Genomic DNA, 18008 nt, shown 5'->3' with positions numbered 1-18008 from the left:
AGAACAAAAAATTTAAATTTTGAGTCTCTGAACAAAAAAGGACCCCGCTGCTATGCATTTCTGCCCAGGATGCACGGGAATGGCAAGCGCGCGCGTCACTGCTCTCCGTCCCAAAAAAATTTCAATGAGTGCCAAAACTAAGCTAATTTGACAAAGCACAAGGACATGTCCATGACTGGATATTTTTCTCCATTCCAGAAATAATATCAGTACAGTTCCACCCTCTTTGCCATCATTGTAAAAAAATCAAAACAGTTACAGAAAATGCAAACTTGAACTAACAGTAAGGCCTTGTTTTTGAACATGAGATTTTTTGAATTGGCAATGCAGATCACTAGAGGGATTGTTCTTTTTTTAACAAAATGGTTGCCATCAACTTGTTTTTTGAAACCAGATGCCATCGATTTGTTAGAGAAGCCAAATTTCGTCCCAGTTCCATCAGCACGAGCAGAAAGCAGCAGCGGCATCAAAATCTGTTCGTCCATCGGGAAACGCAGCGGTGGGGTTTGTTTACGCGGGCCAAGAACAAGAGTAACCCTAAAAGAAACCAAAGCAACTCATCAATGGCGCAATCACCAACCAGCCCCGCATTTAATCACAGCGCCATTATGCCATGATCTCGTCTGCCCGGCCATTAGGACAAGATGAACTGGTCTCTACTGCATCGTACGGTCATTGCCGGAGCTGCCACTTTTTTTTTTCTCTCCTCTCGAAATGAGATAGTTTCAGTCGCATGCTTCGTTCGCTGCAATGATGCAATGAGCTTTGGCATTTGAAATGCGTGGTGGGGGAGAGAGACAGAGTCAAAGAGCGTGCTCGTCCCAAAGCTTCTGTTCTGAATTTCTGACCTCTGTTTCGTCTTTGCACTCTCCCTCTTTGACTCTCTCAGCATAAACAAGACAGCACCAAGCAAGCCAGGCTAGTGTACTACTACGTAGACTGACTAGAGGTTTAATTTCTTGTGTTCTTGTGTCAAAGCTTGATATAGGCGCAGAAGAGCTGGAGATCAAGCTAGAGATATGTTTACCTTTTAAATTAGGAGATAAATTTAGTATTTTATTATTTGAGTTGATTTGTTTATAGATAGAATCAATTAGAAGATAAATCTAGATTTGGTTTAATAGTTAGTTGGATTAGGATTGTGACTCTTTAGTTGACTGGCTATATATAATTGATAATAGATGTGTATTAGGTATAAGCTAAAAAATAATCAAAGTAAAGATCAAAGTCTGGTTATCATGACGATCTAATTATCCCAATTACCGTCCTCAATAAAACTAGATTTTAGTGCATGAAAAGGTTTGGTGCCAAACAAAAAAAAAGTTAAAATTAACCAAACATGTCAAATTTTGATGAAACAAAATGTAGCTTCCATAGACATGTGATCAAAGGGAATATGAATGAGGAGGAGAATCATGAAGGGAACGAAATGAAGAAAAAATAGTTGAAGATGGCCTTACAAGTACTTTGGATGAGCCACATAGATTGTCACACGTGCACCTGACATGGATTTAGCAGGAGAATAAGGCTATCGGCAGGAATGTTTTCTACTGCACACTGCTATCGATCCCAATAACCAACCCACTTCTTTTTGCCTGCCTGTCGCCCCCTTCCTTTTTCTTGTGACCTTAGATAACCGAAGCGGCGCCGGCGCGACCGCATAGAACTAGAGCGGTGTGGACACGAGAAAGTAATCGGATGCCTCTAAGCAGCGGCATGGATGGCCCCCTTCCATCTTCTCACGAGCATGCGGATGGCTTCAATAAGCACTACTTCAACTCAAGCAACAGGGAGGGGAAGAGGTAGGGAAAGAGTAAGGGGAAGAGAAAATTTCCACCATACCACTGTCTCTCTCCTATTTTACCAAAATACCACTAAACTGTCTTAATGACATGTGGGATCTGACCCCACATATTATAGACACACCAGTGATATTTGACAAGATGCAAATCTTCATAATGGTATGAGAGCAATTTCCCTAAAGGGAAGGAGCAATGGTACAGGGAGGAACAGGGCATCTTGGCTCCTATTCGGTCAACAAGAGTAATGCTACTGTCCTTCGACAAAATTTTGTGTTTTCTTTTGGAGTGAAAGCTTTTGGATTTCCTTTCGAGACGGAATGATATACTTAACCATACTTAGTTGGATTGATACTTGCTTAAATAACTGACAGGTGAAAGTTGGTTAAGCTTTTGGAAGAGAGATTAAGACACCATGATCATGTGGAAATATTTTCATGTTCATGTAGTAAGGGAATGTAAGACTCATTTAAATGCATCATTTGACTTGTTATGGTGTCGACGATCTTATTCTTCCGCCAAATCCATGTCAGATGCTGATATGGCAGTCTAGGTGGCTCATCCAAATTACTTGTGAGACTGACGAGTGGGTCTAAAGTTGGAGAAGGTTAAAAGGTGGGGGTAAAGTGAGAAAGTTTAAGCTAAAACTTGGTACATTGTGAAAGAAAGTGTAAAACTTAGTGTAAAGTGAGAATATGGCCTCAAAACCTAGTGTTTTGTGCAAATTACTCTTTTTTTTTAATAATATTATTTTATTGAAAATTTGCAAAAATAATTGTTATATTAAAAAATTGCAAGAATAGTTAACTGTCGGCACTCCGTGTGCCGACACCCTACGTGGCAGTGGGTCTAGGGTCTTGTCAGCATGTGGTGCTGAAAAGGCATGTTGACACTCCGTGTGCTGAAAAGGTATGTCTACACTTCGTGTACCGACAGGTCCCCGATTGGACACCGATATGGCTATCGGCCAAGGGGAGAGCCGATCGGCCTGTCGCAACTTGGAATGCTGACAGGCATGTCGGCAAATCGAGTACCGATAGGTGCTATTTCAATATTTTTTGATTTTTTAGTAACATTATTTATTAATTTAGGGATAATCAATTAATGAGGAACATGTAGAGATAAAGTCAGTGTACATATGTCAAAACTAAATAATACCGCTTGTATTATTAAAATGTTGAAGTGTGGGAACCAACATAGACCATACACGACTGTAACAGGAGTTGTTGCATGTTCGGTACATTTTCACTCCATCATAGAAATGTATCGATAACAAAGTAACATGCCCTAGGGAATTTAAATAAAGCATACACAGAAAATAACAATGACATTAGTATGTATGGTACAATGTTGAAGAAATCTAGATATGTATCGATACTGAACCTAACATGTCTTAGATAATTGAAACTAGTCAATTACTACTGACACTCTATTGAGTGCAGCGTAGGTACTTTCTCTTCATCGTCACCTCATGTCCAACTTCATGAGCCAGATGTGCCCTCTCGCGCTTCCGCTCCCTATCTGCCTCACACACCTCCGCTTTGAGGCGGTTCCACTCTTCTATCCTCTTTTGCTCTTCCTCCTGTAGGTGTTTGCAGGTCGCCCCTCTCCTCTTGTCGCCTTCTATTTTATGGAATCGTCTCCATGCCACCTAGTGTTATGCGTATAGGTGGAACACTTCTACTTCACTCTACTCATTATCGATACATTGTATGAAATTGCATAGTGGCGGCGGAGACTAGGAAATAAGGAAAAATTCGCAAGTGGTAAACGACGGATAGTTATGTTTTAGTTCAGCAATATATGAGTACCTACCTGCGATAGCCACAACAGATGCTGCCCTCTGGTGGGTTGTACTCGTAGTTGGAGCACATGAATAACTTCATGTTGTAGGTCCGAGAAGTCGTTGGACTTCCGAACCCTACACAGGTCCCCATACTAGCACATCGGAACTTCGACCCCAATAGACAAAAGATCCGACATTGACTTCTTCGAGAGAGGACAGTGACTATTTTTGTGAGAGGAGAAGACTTTGGTTTGTTGGGACAAGTTGGTTCATGGGCTACTATTTATACAGAAAATCAGTGCTAGTTCATGGACTAAGTCTATGGAGATTTTTCTTGATAACCAGAGTCAAAAAAGACTACTCCTGGCAAGGCTATGTCCGAATAGTCTACTTCTGAAAAAGTTACATCTGAAAAGTCTATTTCTAAAAAGCATATGTTTGAAAAAACTACGTCTAAAAAGGCTTATCTGAAAATGCTATGTCTGCAAATGCTACTTTTTAAAAGGCTACGTCTGAAAAATATACATCGCAAAAGGCTATTTCTAAAAATGTATAAAGTGGATACGATTGCACGATGCTATGCTTTAGGATTGAACGAGAACACAGGTAACAAAGGCATGCTTTATAACATAGTAACAACATAAAAATCCTATATGACATGATAATTATATAATAAAAATAACATAAATATATCAAAGTACTATCTAATGACGCAGTCAGTACTCCCGCGTATTGACAGTTACCTATTCATGCAATTTTTTTAAAATTGATCATTATTTTTGTAATTTTCTAATAAAATGGTATTATTAAAAAAAATCTCCTTTTGTCAGTGTCTGCATGCCCCAGCCAAGCGGCATTGGGTGTTCCTTCAGAAAAACAAAGCTCGGCGTCTGCTTGCTCGGTGGAGTCTCGGGCTGTCGGCTCCAGAGTCCAGAGCACTAGAGCAGAGAGCAGCATTGACTCTGCACTGCACTGCATTGCACTGGGCGCTGTGACGGTTCCTTGAAAGCTGGAGCAAGACTGGTCTCCTCCAAGTGAGCCGTTGGGTTGAGCAGAATCAAACATGAACGTGTCGGTTTGAATTTGAACGCGTACTTAGAACGTTTGGATGCCAGTTTGGTCTTCTGTATGAGCACTGTTGGATTTGAATGTCAATGCCTTTGGGGCATGCTGATCAGACAACTGTTTAGGAGAAAGCTCAGCTTAAACCACTTTATCTGCTTTGCCAATACTGTCCACATGCATGCTCCTGGAGTCTTGGTGATACCGTGACAAGTTTCCTACCAAGTTTCTTGTCTTGCAAATGCTTTACCCTGGTGAAGTGATTTGCAACTTTGATAATGATCTCAATAAAGTAGATTGCTAGTAGTACAATTTTTTTCAGGCTGTGATGGTTCCCGGTGAAGCATGCATAGGGCGAGTACTTTCGTGTCATGTGTGCACATGGTCCCTCTGTTACTCCAGCTTCTCTCTCTCTCTCTCTCTCTCTTTTTTTAGCAAAATTGCAGAAACCACACTAAATATTACTTGAGTTTTGACTTTCCTCCCGGTTACCTGGAGATGTTATCTGAGATGGGCGTTAGTGTCAGAGTTCAACTTAAATTTGGATGGTTGATTTGGCAAAAAAAAATTGAATACACAAAATACAATTTAGAATCTGATACGAATGACGGAATTCAACTCTGATTCAAGATGTTCAATTTGGAAAGAAAAAAAATTATACATACATATCCAGATAACACTGTTTTCCTCCCGTAACCAATTTCGTTGCAAACCATCCCTAATTGTGTCTGGTCCGGTTTTCACCCCCACCGCTCACTTGCTTAGCTGACTCAGGCCCATTTTTGCTGACGTGGAGCCACCTCAGCCAAGGATGACTTTAAGTCCAGCGTGGCGAGGCCGTGAGATGCTGACCTGCATCGGGCCCCGTTGCCTTGTGAGCTCGGCAGCCAAGGTGTTACGATCCTCGTGGATCCAATCACAGAATCAGCACACATTCTCCAAATTCAGAGCTCCCAGTCAACAGACCGATACACCTCTTGAGATACAAACTGAGTATACTGGAGAAGACAAGAGTATAAGAGCAGCAGGGAGTTGGGAGAGGGAGAGGTAGCAGGGACAGGGAATCCAGAGAAGAGCTCAGGGAAGAAGAGCCGAGGAAGAAGATGTCTCTTCTCATATGTTTTTCGTTGCCTTGAGCCACTTGTCTACTTCCTTTTTGTATCCGTCTCGTGAGGGGTGGCCCCACATGTCATAGCTGAGAGGCCGGGTCATGACATTCCTCTCTTCTTGAAATTCGGTTTGTCCCAAGTCGATGCTAAGACACCTCCGGGATCCCATGACAATTGGAGCTTCTTGATGTCAAACACCTATCTAACATCTGTAGCACCAGTCCTCACCCAATTGATGAAACTCAACCGAGAGCTATGAGTCATACCATTCTGCCATTCATTTTGCCATACTATGCTGCCCATAGAGAAAATACAGCGCCTCGCCTCAGCAGGATTTGTGCCATGCCAAAGACTTACTCCCAATGCCGAGCTTTGTTTTCCCGAAGGAAGACCCAGTGCCGCTTTGGCTGGGGCATGCACGAGCTTTGTTTTTCTGAAGGAACCTCCACTCCTCCATGGCCAAGATTCATTGGACGATTGGCAATGTCAGACGCCTTTTGCTGCAGTGCAGCCCTGTGATCACTGCTCATTTATACCCATGGGCTGGCACTAGAGGCCTGGGCTGTCTAGTGTGGTCCAGTCCATGGTCAGTGCCAAAGCTCTCGAGTACCGCAGACCACACGATGAGAGATCCAGCCAGTACAGTATAGAGTAGAGACTGTGTTGAAACCGTGTTGAGGCTAATGGTATTTCACTTTCATCACCCATACAACTTCCTAAATAAAATAGTGTTGAAACTTATTGAAATACAGCGGGATTGAAGTATCCGTTCTGAATATTCAAAAGAAAATGTAGTACAAGATCAGATTGATTGCTGGCAAGCTGTCAACGGAGAAACTTTTTGGAATACAGTACATGTTTGGGTCTCTTATTTCTGATCGACTACAAGGGCAGGCAGAGAAGAAGAAAACAGGCTCTGCCTTGATACACTAAACTGAAACTGCTAGCTACGGGTGCCAGCTCTTCAACTCCCGATGACAGATACCCTTCAGAATTTCTGCTACCAACCCCCCAACAGTTTCACCGGGAGTTTTGACTCAAGTGCAGGGCTTTTGCTATCAAGCAACTACACTCTGCTGCTCAAGCACCTATGTCCACTCAGCTGGCCACCATTCTGGTTTGATCGCTTTTACTCTCACATCCTTGTTGTTACTAATGCGGATGTTTGAGTTTTGTGTCAGTGCTTCTTCGAGTCTCAACAGGCCCATTCCACGGGAGCCAAGAGCAGTGTTTACAGTACCAATTTTCTTGTCAGAAGCCTCGTCGACAACTTCTGAACCTGGAATGACAGCCTGCTCAAGTTCTGATAACAGAAGCTGCAAAATTAGCATCCAATAACAGAATGGCGATCGATACACTGTTATTTAATACAAGATAATTCATACCTTCTCCATTTTCATCAACAAACTTCATTGGCATCAGGCGCTTCCGAATGACACCACGATGGTGTGTCCGTGCAATAAGCTCCTGCCCAATGTAGCACCCCTTCTCAAAAGAAATGGCATCCAGGCCAGCAAGATTGTACTCGAGTGGGATTGCTTCACCTGAATCAAAAGAAGACAGCTTCAAGAAAAAGGAAGGGGACAATCGATGAGGAAAAACATGTTGCCCAATAGTTGGCAATTGCCAAAATGATGTCAGATAATCCTACTTGGTTACATGTATAATATAATCAAAAGGTTTTTCAAAAGAAAAGAATAAAAGTATAAAATCATTTATATTCTATAGATATTTCAAATGCCTCTTTTTCATGTGCCACAAGGAAACTGGGAAGCTGTATGGACTCTAAACCGCTAAGCCAGCTCCTATAAACGTCCGGATAAACCAACACCATCCGATGGTACTCTTTTATCACCTCTAATCAAATCCAATCGCTTCAAATTTGTTTTAGCGGATAGAGATCATGAATGGTGTCAACACCTCTTTTAGGACAGGTTTTCTACATATCAAGATAGTTCTAGAATCAAATTAACCGAATTCAATGATAAGTGAGCTTGGAGTAGCTCCTAAGTCAAAGTACAGACTGCAAACAAGAAAACTGTTAGATGATGCGTGATTAAGAAAACACATATGCTGACTTTGTAAAGACACGGCATCAGCAAATCCTGCACAGAAACTAAACATTTTCCAGCAGCTGTACTAAAATTCTACAGAAGCAGAAAATAAAATACCTATTGACATCAGTGTAAAACAATAATTATGACAACATTGCATAGTCATGACAACCCAGCCCAGAAAAGGATCTTACCTTTTGGGATCTCAGTTGAACCTTCTGCAACTCCATTTTCTATCCGCCAAAGCTGATAATGGCGTTCATCTGCTTCTTTGTCGGATTCAACTAATGGTGCTGTGAATAAAGGAACATGCCAAGTGTTCAAATGGATCGTGTTTCATGTCAGACATTGAACATCATAGCAAAGAAGCATTAGGAAGTATCACAAAAAATGACTTACGTATCGTATCACCTGGAAAAATTCCTCTGTAACCAAGGTAGTCTAACCGAGGATCTTTGAGCCACTGCCATCCATGATCATCCCCTTGTGCAGCTGACTCACCAGCATGGTCAACACCTTGTCCCCATCCAATGGATTGAGCCTCAGGTTCTTGAGTAGAAGGTTCAGTATGCACCACATCACGTCCAAACCGTTGCCAACATGCGAAATCATCACTTACATTATCTATTTCAACCTTGAATCTCAACCGATATCTGAAAACAGGGAAAGGTTGCCAGATCACACACATTTATCAATGGAAAGAAGATCATTTAGGGATAAGAGGGATAGGTTCCTGACTCACTGCAGAGAAGTGCGATGTGATGTGTCCCCAGCTACAGCAAGCATGCAAATTCTATGTAATCCAATTCGAACTCAGCGTAATAAACTAACAGCGACAATTAGTTCCAGTGAAGCTGCTTCGTACAAGATCATCTCATAACTACGATTCCTAACTTGACACTAAAATCTCACTCTGTATAGTGTCTACAATGCCGATAATGTCTGCAAGTTCTAGTTGGAATGCACCAACTCTTTAGCAACTAAAATTCCGACATCAGTTAGACTCCCATCTATGGCACTAAAATGTCCAACATGAAACTAAATAATCCAGCAAGCATCTAAGAACCACTAAGCCAACCGCTTTGATTAAATAAACTTCATTTGCGTTTATTAGCTCCAAAATTCCTAAATTAGTATTCCACGCCGTTGCAATTTGATGACTTTGATCACAGACCTCTCCTAACAGACTACAAATCATAGACTGAAATACTATATTATTAGGGAACTGAATATTAAGCATTAACTTTGCCAATCACCTCTTGAAGCAAGCGATGAGCTCATCAACCTCCACCGCGTCGACATCCGCGAGCACCTCCCCTGTCTCCCCCTCAGGCCTCTCCCCGGTCTCGGGCGCGGAGCCGGTGCGGTCGAGCATCTGCGACCGCGGCGGGGGCCGGTAGAGGAAGAGGTCGTAGAGGAACCGGCCCTGCGGCGTGAGCAGCGCGGCGTAGGCGGGCGCCGCGGGTCCCCGCGCGGGCGCGTTGGGCGTGGGCGCGTACCGCTGCGGGGTGGACGAGGCGTCGGCGGAGAAGGCGGAGAGGAGGTCGTTGGTGAGGAGCGAGTGGAGGAAGCGCGCCGCCTCGGGGCCCGCGAAGCGCACTACGGCCCGGGAGGCGAGACGGCAGGCCAGCACGCCCAGGTCGCTGGGCGGGCTCGTGTGGAGGGCGCGGGCGCGGCGCGGGCGGAGGAGGTGCGGCACGAGGCTGCGCGCGAGCGGCGACATGGTTTGGGAACTTGGCGGGTGGATGGGAGGTTGCTGGGCTCGTCGGGATGGGCGTTTTTGCGGGGTTTTGGCTGGTTTCTGGGGGGCAATCGAGGGGGTTGCCGCGTGGGCGGACGGGGAGGGGAGGGTGGAAGCGGCGGGCGGCGCAGGGCCAAGAGGGACGTGGCGGGAGCCGGGGTTTCCGGGTCCGCGTGGCCGTGTAGGTCGGCGGCGCGGGTAGAATATAGCTTGGGAAGTTGGCGACCGGTGCCGTGCGACGGCCAAGCGGCGCAACGCGGACGATGGCTGCGTGTAAGTTCACGTCTGGAGACTGTAGACACGTTTGGTAGCTCCGGTTTGGGCGCGGAGCAGCTGCCGGATCAAAAGAGCGGGAAAAAAAATCTCTAGTGTCGTGCGCATCATCGATCTCAAAGCACCGGATGAAGCCAACCGCATGTCGAGCGATCCAACGAGCCGAAAATTCCATCTTCAACCTCACGCCGAGCCGAGCTACGTCATCCTCGCCCGAAGCGATCCCTAAGCCACCCTGATCCTGCAAGTCGCCGCCGACCTCCATCCCCACGCCCCACTCCACGCACGCACTCCATTCTCAGCGAAGAATGGCCAGCACAACATCCGCACCCCGCCAAACAGGCTCTCCGTCGTCGAGTTCGTCGCCCTGTCGGAACCTTGGGTGGTGTAGAAGCTAGCACGGCGCGCGAGCTTGTGGGTGTAATATGCAGGAGCAGCTACCGTTTCAAACCGTCGCACGACATCTCAATTTTGCCATCAAATAGAACTACACAACCTCATCTTGGACAGGGCGTCGGCCGCTGGGCAGGAGGCCATCCGTAGGACCGTGGCGGCGGCGGGAGGCGCGCGCAGACCCTGTCCCCGACTTCGGCGATGAGGGGGAGGAGGAGGAGCGCCGCCACGAAGGCTGCCGCCGACATGGGGCAATCCTAACAAATCGCGAGCAAGCCAGACGTGGTTTCTGCATCACAATTGATCTTCAGGGCACATCACAGTTGATCTTCAGATTGGTGGCTCATCACCGACGGCGGCGCTGAGAGGAAACAGAGACGAGAGGAAGCGACGCTGGATAGATGCGCTCACTCGGCTCATGCTCCAAACAGGGCTTGTTCGCTGCGGCTAGGCTTGTTTACTGTGTCTCGCGCTCGCTCAGCTGGCTAGCTTTTGAGTAGGGAAACGTATTATCAGCGTCATATTTGTTTTCGATAGTATCATTATCGATTTTGTTTCTGAACGAAAATATGAAACTACGAGTGGTTTAGACCTTTTCGATCGTTTTCGAACCATTTTCGTTCCTAGCTTTGAGATCTTGGCACGCGGACAGCTGGTCACCATCTGGGACATGCTGCAGGGCTGGTGTTGTGCAACATGACTCTAGATAAATTTTTTCGTGCCACGCCTGCAAATCAAAGGCTGCGTCGCGGGAGGAATCCGGGGGCTACGCTGAGTGCTCGGCTGCTTGGCCGAGTCCTTTGGTGATTCATGTGCCGTGTTAGGACCGAGCACACGCTGCCACGTACTGCACAATGTCGCCGCCTTCTTCTTCACAGATGAGCCGAGCACCCATTTCCCACCAAATTGAGATATTCCACCCCTTCGACGATACTTCCACTATTAATAGTGCAAAAAAACATCCTCTCCCTCTTATGCAAGCACTCCCAAGAGACTTGCTTCTATTTGCTCGCGGAATGCCTTTTTGCTAGAAGGGTTTGGCGAAGGCTGGCGCGAAAATTGAGACTGCTAGCCTTCCTCTCCGAGACATAGATCCATTCTACCTCAGTTATTATCTGGTGATCCTCAATGGCAAAGTGCATCCCCTCATAAGAAAGGCAATAAGTATACTCACAAATCACAATGCTTGTCTCTTGAGAGATTTAGAAAGGAAAGAACAGACGCATGTTCGAGAGCACAGAAAAATCGACAGATGAGTCTTGAGCATCATCCTCGAGGAGGAGGATACCCATATGGGTTTTTGCCTGGGCGCATCTAAAGTGCTTCATGTCACGAGAATAGTCCATATGTATCCTTGTTTTTTTCTTTAGTATACTCTCCAGGTTTAGGGATCTACCGGTTCACGATGCACGGGGTCTACGGGTTCACGAATGGTTACGGGCTTTTTCTCTTTTTAATATATAGTGAACATCCTCTAAAAAAGTGACATAGGCAGAACCGAACTTCCCTTTTTTCAAACACAGCAGCAGATCGACAGGCAACTAACAGTTTGACATCCTTCAGCGATCCAAACAAGAACAGCAGCAGGAAGTGAGCATTGAATTAGGTTTGCAATATATACGGTACTTTTACCGTAAGATAGTAATATACTCGATGAGCCAACATACAATACAAAACATGGGTGCCAAATTGTTTCAGAGATCAATGTACTACACAACTACATATACCCTGAATAGGGATCTCTACAGTTCCGATACATTCAGACAATAGAACGTCCAGCGCTGGGCACACCGAGGCCTTCAGGACTCGATTACTTGGACCTAGCTCATTTCAAACGAATTTGGACCTCGACCTTGCTGTCCACAAACCAGCCGTTTACTTATTCACTCCGTGGATGCTATAAGATACTCTCTTCAGGAGATTGGGATGACTCGTGATTTTGGCTTCTCATTGCGGCTTGCATCACGGGCTTGCTCTCTTCCAGGACGCACCCAACCCCATGCAGATCGCCGGTCACGTCCACTGGAGCCACGGTTACCTGTGGTACATCAGCAAGTGTAAAACTGAGTATTAGAAAAGGCACACGATGCAAAATGAGATCATGATGGTTCAACACTAAAATGGGGAAAAAACATCCTGGCGAACTACGCATAGCAGTATTAACTCATTAAGAATTAGAATGGAAAAGCACGATGTAATTTCAGTTATCAGCAAATGTATGCAGGAATTCTGTTCGCTATAGACAGACCTACCAGCCAGTCACTGCTACTAAGCATCTACAATGAGTCAATCAGGAACTAAAACTTTAAGGGAGTGCACTCTAATTGAGGAAAGCTGGTCACTTTTACGTATGCATGACCATGGCTGACCTGCTTGTTTTCAGGTATGCAAGCAAACATTTGATTCTATTAAACCATTCATGGGAGTGCATATTCAGTGGTCATCATTGTTGCCACAGAAGCATGAACACCATATTCTATGCTCCATTTAAGCATAACGAGCATAACAATCTTTCATTGGTCACTTCAATTTTTAAGGAATACGTTACAGCCACTTCAACTGTACGTGGCTACTTGACACTTCATCTGACTAGGTCAGTTGCTTAATTCAGCACACCAATGAAGCAAGCTAAGGAGAAAACTGGACCTGAACTAGACCTCTTGGGGCAGATAGTTACAGAACTTAGTGCAGAGAAACTGCAAGAACTGCAATAACCGCACATGGTCCAGTCACTCTTGCAAAAGATGCTCAAGGCATAATAAGTTTATCTTTGCAGTGTTCATTTCCCCATATTATGTAAGCATTTGCGTACCAAAAAAAAAATGACTCAGATTATGTATTGGTAAAAGGCTTTGTTAAAGAGATTATGTATTCATACAAGTTCATATTTCAGCATATCCATTGCCTATTGACATACTACTCCGTATAAGTGGTGCACAATTTACTGGGCTTTCCACTTGGGACAATGCTTAAATAATGGCATATATCAACTGTGAGTGCATAATGGACAACAGGCAATCTTAGGCAAGAAGAAATTTTCTCACAAGAAACAATGATAAGAAAAACAATTATGTATCTTCAGAACACCCTTGGTTGACCAAGTCAATAATTGAGATATCATTTGCATAAGTTCTTCTGAATATAAAGCACTTCTTACCAGAATTATCATTATTAGGTGCACCAGCATTTTGATTCCAGACAGGCAAGTGATGACCAGCATTCCCCTTCCATGATTCCTCAAATCCAGCTAGTTCATCTATAGAGTACTTGAGTTAAAAATAATCAATAATACATCCCGAGCACAGCAAGAAAAGCTAGAAATATCAAACAAACCTTCGTTCAGATTGTGCAGTATCTGTGTGGTGTCAACCTTCCCATCCGAATTCAGCTTCCTTGTCAGGGAATGGCCCTAAGAAATAATACAAGGAAAAATTAGATATACTGCGGCCAAATTCAAGTCTCCTTTGCTTTCGATGAACAGAGATCTTAAATGTTATCTGTTTTTGAATTTTTGGACCCATTAACAATAGGATGATATTCAAGCAAACAGAATAAAGGATGACAAAAGACTTGAGATCTTAGATTGGATCCAAGCAGTTTTTTCCTAGCATCTAATCCCCTCTTCCTGGCTTCTGCTGCCTCTCTAGGCCCTCTTTTAGGCTTTCATCTTCTGCCTGGCTGGTCTCTTGTATTTTCATATTTTTATATATTTTTTCTCTCTAATAAAATTTCACAGTAGGGGTTTCCCCTAATGTCTTCCTTTCAAAAAAAAAAACAATAGGATGATACAAGCCTGTGCTAGGTACACAATTCGATGTGCATCGGGCTACTCTATGATTTTGATTAAGTGAGTAGAAAATAGCAAGGATTATCTACCTTGTCATGGATTCCTCGGGAGATTCTATGAGTGGCCTCTTTAGTGGTTGTATCTGCTTCCTTAATTTCTTCCACAGTAGTCTGCAAGAAACATAATTATTCTCACTTGTGAGTACCACTAAATGAGGCATCGTTAATCATTTCATCAGTAACTTGCTAGGCATCATTAATAGTTTCATCGGTAATTTGCATACTCCATCACTGCCAGCCCTCCAAGTCTTTGAAGCGGTGTAGTAAGCTCCATTAATACCACCATACGTCACAGAAGAGCTCTGATATGTAAAAGTACGAGCCTGTGACTGCCCTCCATTAGCCATATTGAAATCCCTCCGCAGCTGGACTCGGCCCCCTTCCATCTCTACAACGAAACAAAACAAAAGATATGACTTATAATTATGATCCATAGGGATGCAGGAAACTGCACAAGAAAATTGGTTCAGCCAAGCTCCTACCATCACTCCCATCTTCCGGCTCCTGAACTAAAGAACCATGGTTCGACCGCTCGTTACCGCGCTCTGTGTTTTCTCCTTCCTCCTCATCAAGCTCGGTGATTACAGGCTTCCTGCTGCTACTTCTCGGCGGAGCTTGCCCGAGGAATCCATCATTCCTCATGTCCCCGAACCGGCCTCCCATCGGCCGGAAAAGACTAGGTCCGAACATGCCAGGACCACCCATCCGACCCCCAAATGGCTGGGTAAAGAATGGATCATCAGTTCCTCCAAAGATGCCAGAAATCAAGCTCCTTTGGGGACCAAAGCCACCAAACCCAGCAAATGGGTCCCTGCCACCGAATAAATCGTCCCTTCCGTTCTGCCCTCTACCCATTCCCCAGCAATTAGGTGGGCTCGGCAAGCTGCAACAATTATGCTGATAGTTAGTAACTCGCAACATGAGATACAGTAAGCAAATCAAGCACAATACAAGCCATCCGAGACATGAAGTTTCTCACAATCGCCAATCATTCCATTCCTTCCTCAAAATTATGTGTTAAGAGAACTCAATTCTGAGCTCGTCAAACAAATGTAGCTGCGCATAAACAATTAAACATCGCTAAACTGGTACGGTGAAGAAAACAATTGGGCCCTATGAAATATAAGCTTCAATTCCCCTTTTTACATGCACAAGACACAACCCATCGATTCTTCAAACAAAAGTGCAATCCATCTAAGCGCATATTCGTCCACTAAAAGCATCGAACAGCACCGCCAATCCGACCAGTATGAACCAACCGAACGGCTCAACAAGCTCCAGAGACAGTTAGCACGCCCCCAACGATCCCGAGCGAGAAATTAACCGCACAATCATCTCAGGGATCTTTACCTGGAACTCCCGGAGCGCGGCGAAGGAGGCAGCGGAAAGGAAGGTGGGATCGCCGGATGAATTCCCGACTAGGTTGGTCGGGGACGGATTTTATTTTGGGTTGGTGAATGGAATTGGGAACGCGGCGAGGAGGGAGGAGAAAGCTCTGGAATTTGCCGTCTCCCGAGCGTTCAGGTTGTGGTCTACATCCCCCCCCCCCCCCCCCCCCAAGTAAAAAGATACATTCTAATGCTATCAGAATTTAGAATGATATAAATATAATTTTGAGTGAACCCGAAATAGGCCATGGACTTGGATCTACCAAATGATAAGAATTTTGACCCATTTTGCCTTTCTAGGTTGGTGGGCGCTTTCACCATTCAAGCCAATAGACGAAGTGCTTCGTTTAAGGTCAATTTTTCGCTTCGCTTTGATCCCATATGGAGTTCAGGATCAAAGGCAATCGTTGAGTGAACTGTATTTTATTTGTATTAGTTGACCTAAGCCGCAGCATTATTGCTAGGGTGATGTTCGGCCTCTGAACCTATCTTTTTCACTAGTTCCATGGGATTTATAACAAACGGGTCGTCCGAAAAATTCTCCCAGGTGAGGTTGAAGGGCCCCGTGCGGATCCCTACCAAGGTGCTCAACGTAACCACCAGGAAGTCTCCCTGTGGCGAAGGTGACCTCTCATATCCCTCACCGCCTCGCGTATCCTTGATATGTGTCACGAAATCGTCAGGTTTGTTGGATGTTTAGAGCTGTTAATTGCGATGATGTGCTGAGCAGGTGATGTTTACATTTACATGGACTGAGATCTTTAGGTTCTCTGATGTCTAAAAAATCGAGCTTTTTAAAACTGATGCTTAGCATATCATCGCCGTGAATTTATTATTTTGATTATTTGTTTTATTATTATTTTAGGGAAAACAGTAATGGTAGGCCCAGCATGTGATATTACCAAGGAGATGATGCTGAGATGTTACATCATGAAGTCTCAAAAACCGAGCTTTTTAAAACTGGTGTTTGGCCTAACATAGTGCAGTGTAGTATGGAGGGCATTCTGGTTGTTGAATGGTTCGAGTAAACATTAGTGCTTGTTGATTAATGTTGGTGCTGTTTTAAAATTTGTTTTTCCTATTCGTGTTATTATTGCTGGTTGTTATCCATCTTATGTAGCGATTTTCTACCATTGATGAAAATGTTTAGTTATTGGATGTGCCATTGAGAGCTAGTTGCTCCTCCTTGGCAGTCTTATATACTCAACCCTATTTTCCCTTTGGAGTGGCATGATTTAATTCAGTTACAATTTTGAATTTTTAGGAACACATGTTTTCCTTTTAGGACCTTGTTAACTGTCTTTGTGGACATTTTTTTTATGATGGGCTGATCAAATGATGCCAATACAAGTTATTGCTGTCTTTGAGGAATTACAAAATCGAGTTTTTTAAAACTGATGGTTGGCCCATCCAATGCTTTATAGTTATTGTTCAAACATTTTCCTTTCAGTAGGTAGTCTCTTTTCCATGTACTCTGTGGGATGTACTATAGGTAGTCTCTTTTTTTCTTGAACATAAAATGTGCACCTTTATTCGTGTGCCTTGAATATGTTCCATTCTGAATTTGTACAAACTCTTCAAATTTTGGTTTTTTGGTCTGCCATTTTGTTACATTGAATGGCACTTGGATGTAGTTACAGGAAGAATTTGGTATCTGGAAGCTTTAACATGTACAGGAGTTTTGTCATCTTCACAGAACGATTTTGTTGCTTTTGTGAATGGGCTGAGCGGATGATGATGCCATATGTTTATGCTGATACATTTGATGTCTCAAAATCGAGCTTTTTAAAACTGAAGCCCAGCCCGTCATGACTCATGAGTTCATCACTTGCAATATCTTGATGTTTTTATTATCCTTGTGCCTGAATGGATGTCAATATTTTCTAACCCCGTGCAATGTTATTCTTTAAATTAGTGTGCATCAAATTATACAATGATGTAATACATCTTATGTTCCTCCTTATTTCTCATTTTGTTACTAACATTAAGTATCCGACTCTATTTCAGGTACCAACACCTGGGATCGTTTTGAGATGCGGGTGCACAAGAGGGTGATTGATCTTGTTAGTTCACCACATGTTGTCAAGCAGATCACCATTGAACCAGGTGTGGAGGTCGAAGTGACGATCAGCGACCCGTAGTATTCTAGCCCACATCTTATCAGTTCGGAGGATTAAAAACACAAGTGAACAGGATGTAGTCTCTTTTCTCCCCTAATCCGTAGGTTCTTCACAACAGAGTTATCAGAGTCTTGTCAGAAGTTCTAAGGCAATTTGTGGCTGTAGTCTCTTTTCAGCAGATGTTATACATCATTTGTCATTGAATTATGAGATGTTGGCCATCTCCTTGCCTTAATTCTTACTCTGCCTAGTCTGTATCTTTGCCTCCTGTTTGTCTTGATTAGTTTACAACCACCTTGAGCTGGGCGTTGTTCTGTCTTAGTGCCATCTGTCACCTGGTACCCGGCTGTGCAGCTGTAAGCCTCGGCTTGTTTCTGGCCGCAGCTACCGCATCAGTGCGTCGTTCGTGGTACATGAACAAGTGCTTGGTAAACTGA

At 44.1% G+C, this 18008-nt stretch overlaps 2 protein-coding genes, 1 long non-coding RNA gene and 3 other non-coding genes across 7 annotated transcripts; 4 read left to right on the top strand and 2 right to left on the bottom strand.

The window, feature by feature from the left end:
- Positions 1-6546: 6546 nt before the first annotated feature.
- Positions 6547-9841, bottom strand: LOC133926182 (putative transferase At4g12130, mitochondrial). 2 transcript variants are annotated; one of them, XM_062371974.1, is made up of 5 exons: positions 9067-9841; positions 8222-8463; positions 8005-8103; positions 7142-7300; positions 6547-7059 (listed from the first exon to the last, which is right to left on the bottom strand). In XM_062371974.1, exons 1-5 carry the CDS (start codon positions 9531-9533, stop codon positions 6845-6847), a joined length of 1182 nt encoding a protein of 393 aa, XP_062227958.1. In that variant the 5' UTR covers positions 9534-9841; the 3' UTR covers positions 6547-6844. The 2 variants fall into 2 exon arrangements, with proteins under 2 accessions (XP_062227958.1, XP_062227957.1); XM_062371973.1 differs by having other exon boundaries at positions 8210-8463; positions 9067-9837.
- Positions 9842-11797: 1956 nt separating this feature from the next.
- On the bottom strand, positions 11798-15604 carry LOC133926180 (uncharacterized). The gene is made up of 7 exons (XM_062371972.1): positions 15414-15604; positions 14546-14946; positions 14288-14451; positions 14094-14174; positions 13551-13626; positions 13375-13473; positions 11798-12255 (listed from the first exon to the last, which is right to left on the bottom strand). The coding sequence occupies exons 2-7, from the start codon at positions 14916-14918 to the stop codon at positions 12131-12133; spliced, it is 918 nt and encodes a 305-aa protein (XP_062227956.1). The 5' UTR covers positions 14919-14946; positions 15414-15604; the 3' UTR covers positions 11798-12130.
- LOC133926181 (uncharacterized) lies at positions 15516-17547 on the top strand. Its single transcript, XR_009911060.1, has 4 exons — positions 15516-15587; positions 15752-15803; positions 15999-16074; positions 17459-17547. It is a non-coding gene; the product is annotated as an uncharacterized LOC133926181 (long non-coding RNA).
- LOC133927903 (small nucleolar RNA SNORD36) lies at positions 16176-16261 on the top strand. The gene has a single exon (XR_009911394.1). It is a non-coding gene; the product is annotated as a small nucleolar RNA SNORD36 (small nucleolar RNA).
- LOC133927860 (small nucleolar RNA SNORD36) lies at positions 16782-16854 on the top strand. The gene has a single exon (XR_009911357.1). It is a non-coding gene; the product is annotated as a small nucleolar RNA SNORD36 (small nucleolar RNA).
- LOC133927859 (small nucleolar RNA SNORD36) lies at positions 17177-17252 on the top strand. Its single transcript, XR_009911356.1, has one exon. It is a non-coding gene; the product is annotated as a small nucleolar RNA SNORD36 (small nucleolar RNA).
- Positions 17548-18008: the final 461 nt, after the last annotated feature.

The sequence above is a fragment of the Phragmites australis genome, chromosome 8 (assembly GCF_958298935.1).
Source record: "Phragmites australis chromosome 8, lpPhrAust1.1, whole genome shotgun sequence".
Lineage (NCBI taxonomy): Eukaryota > Viridiplantae > Streptophyta > Magnoliopsida > Poales > Poaceae > Phragmites > Phragmites australis.
Note: the sequence above shows the minus strand (reverse complement) of the source record. Positions and strands in the feature narration are given on the sequence as shown.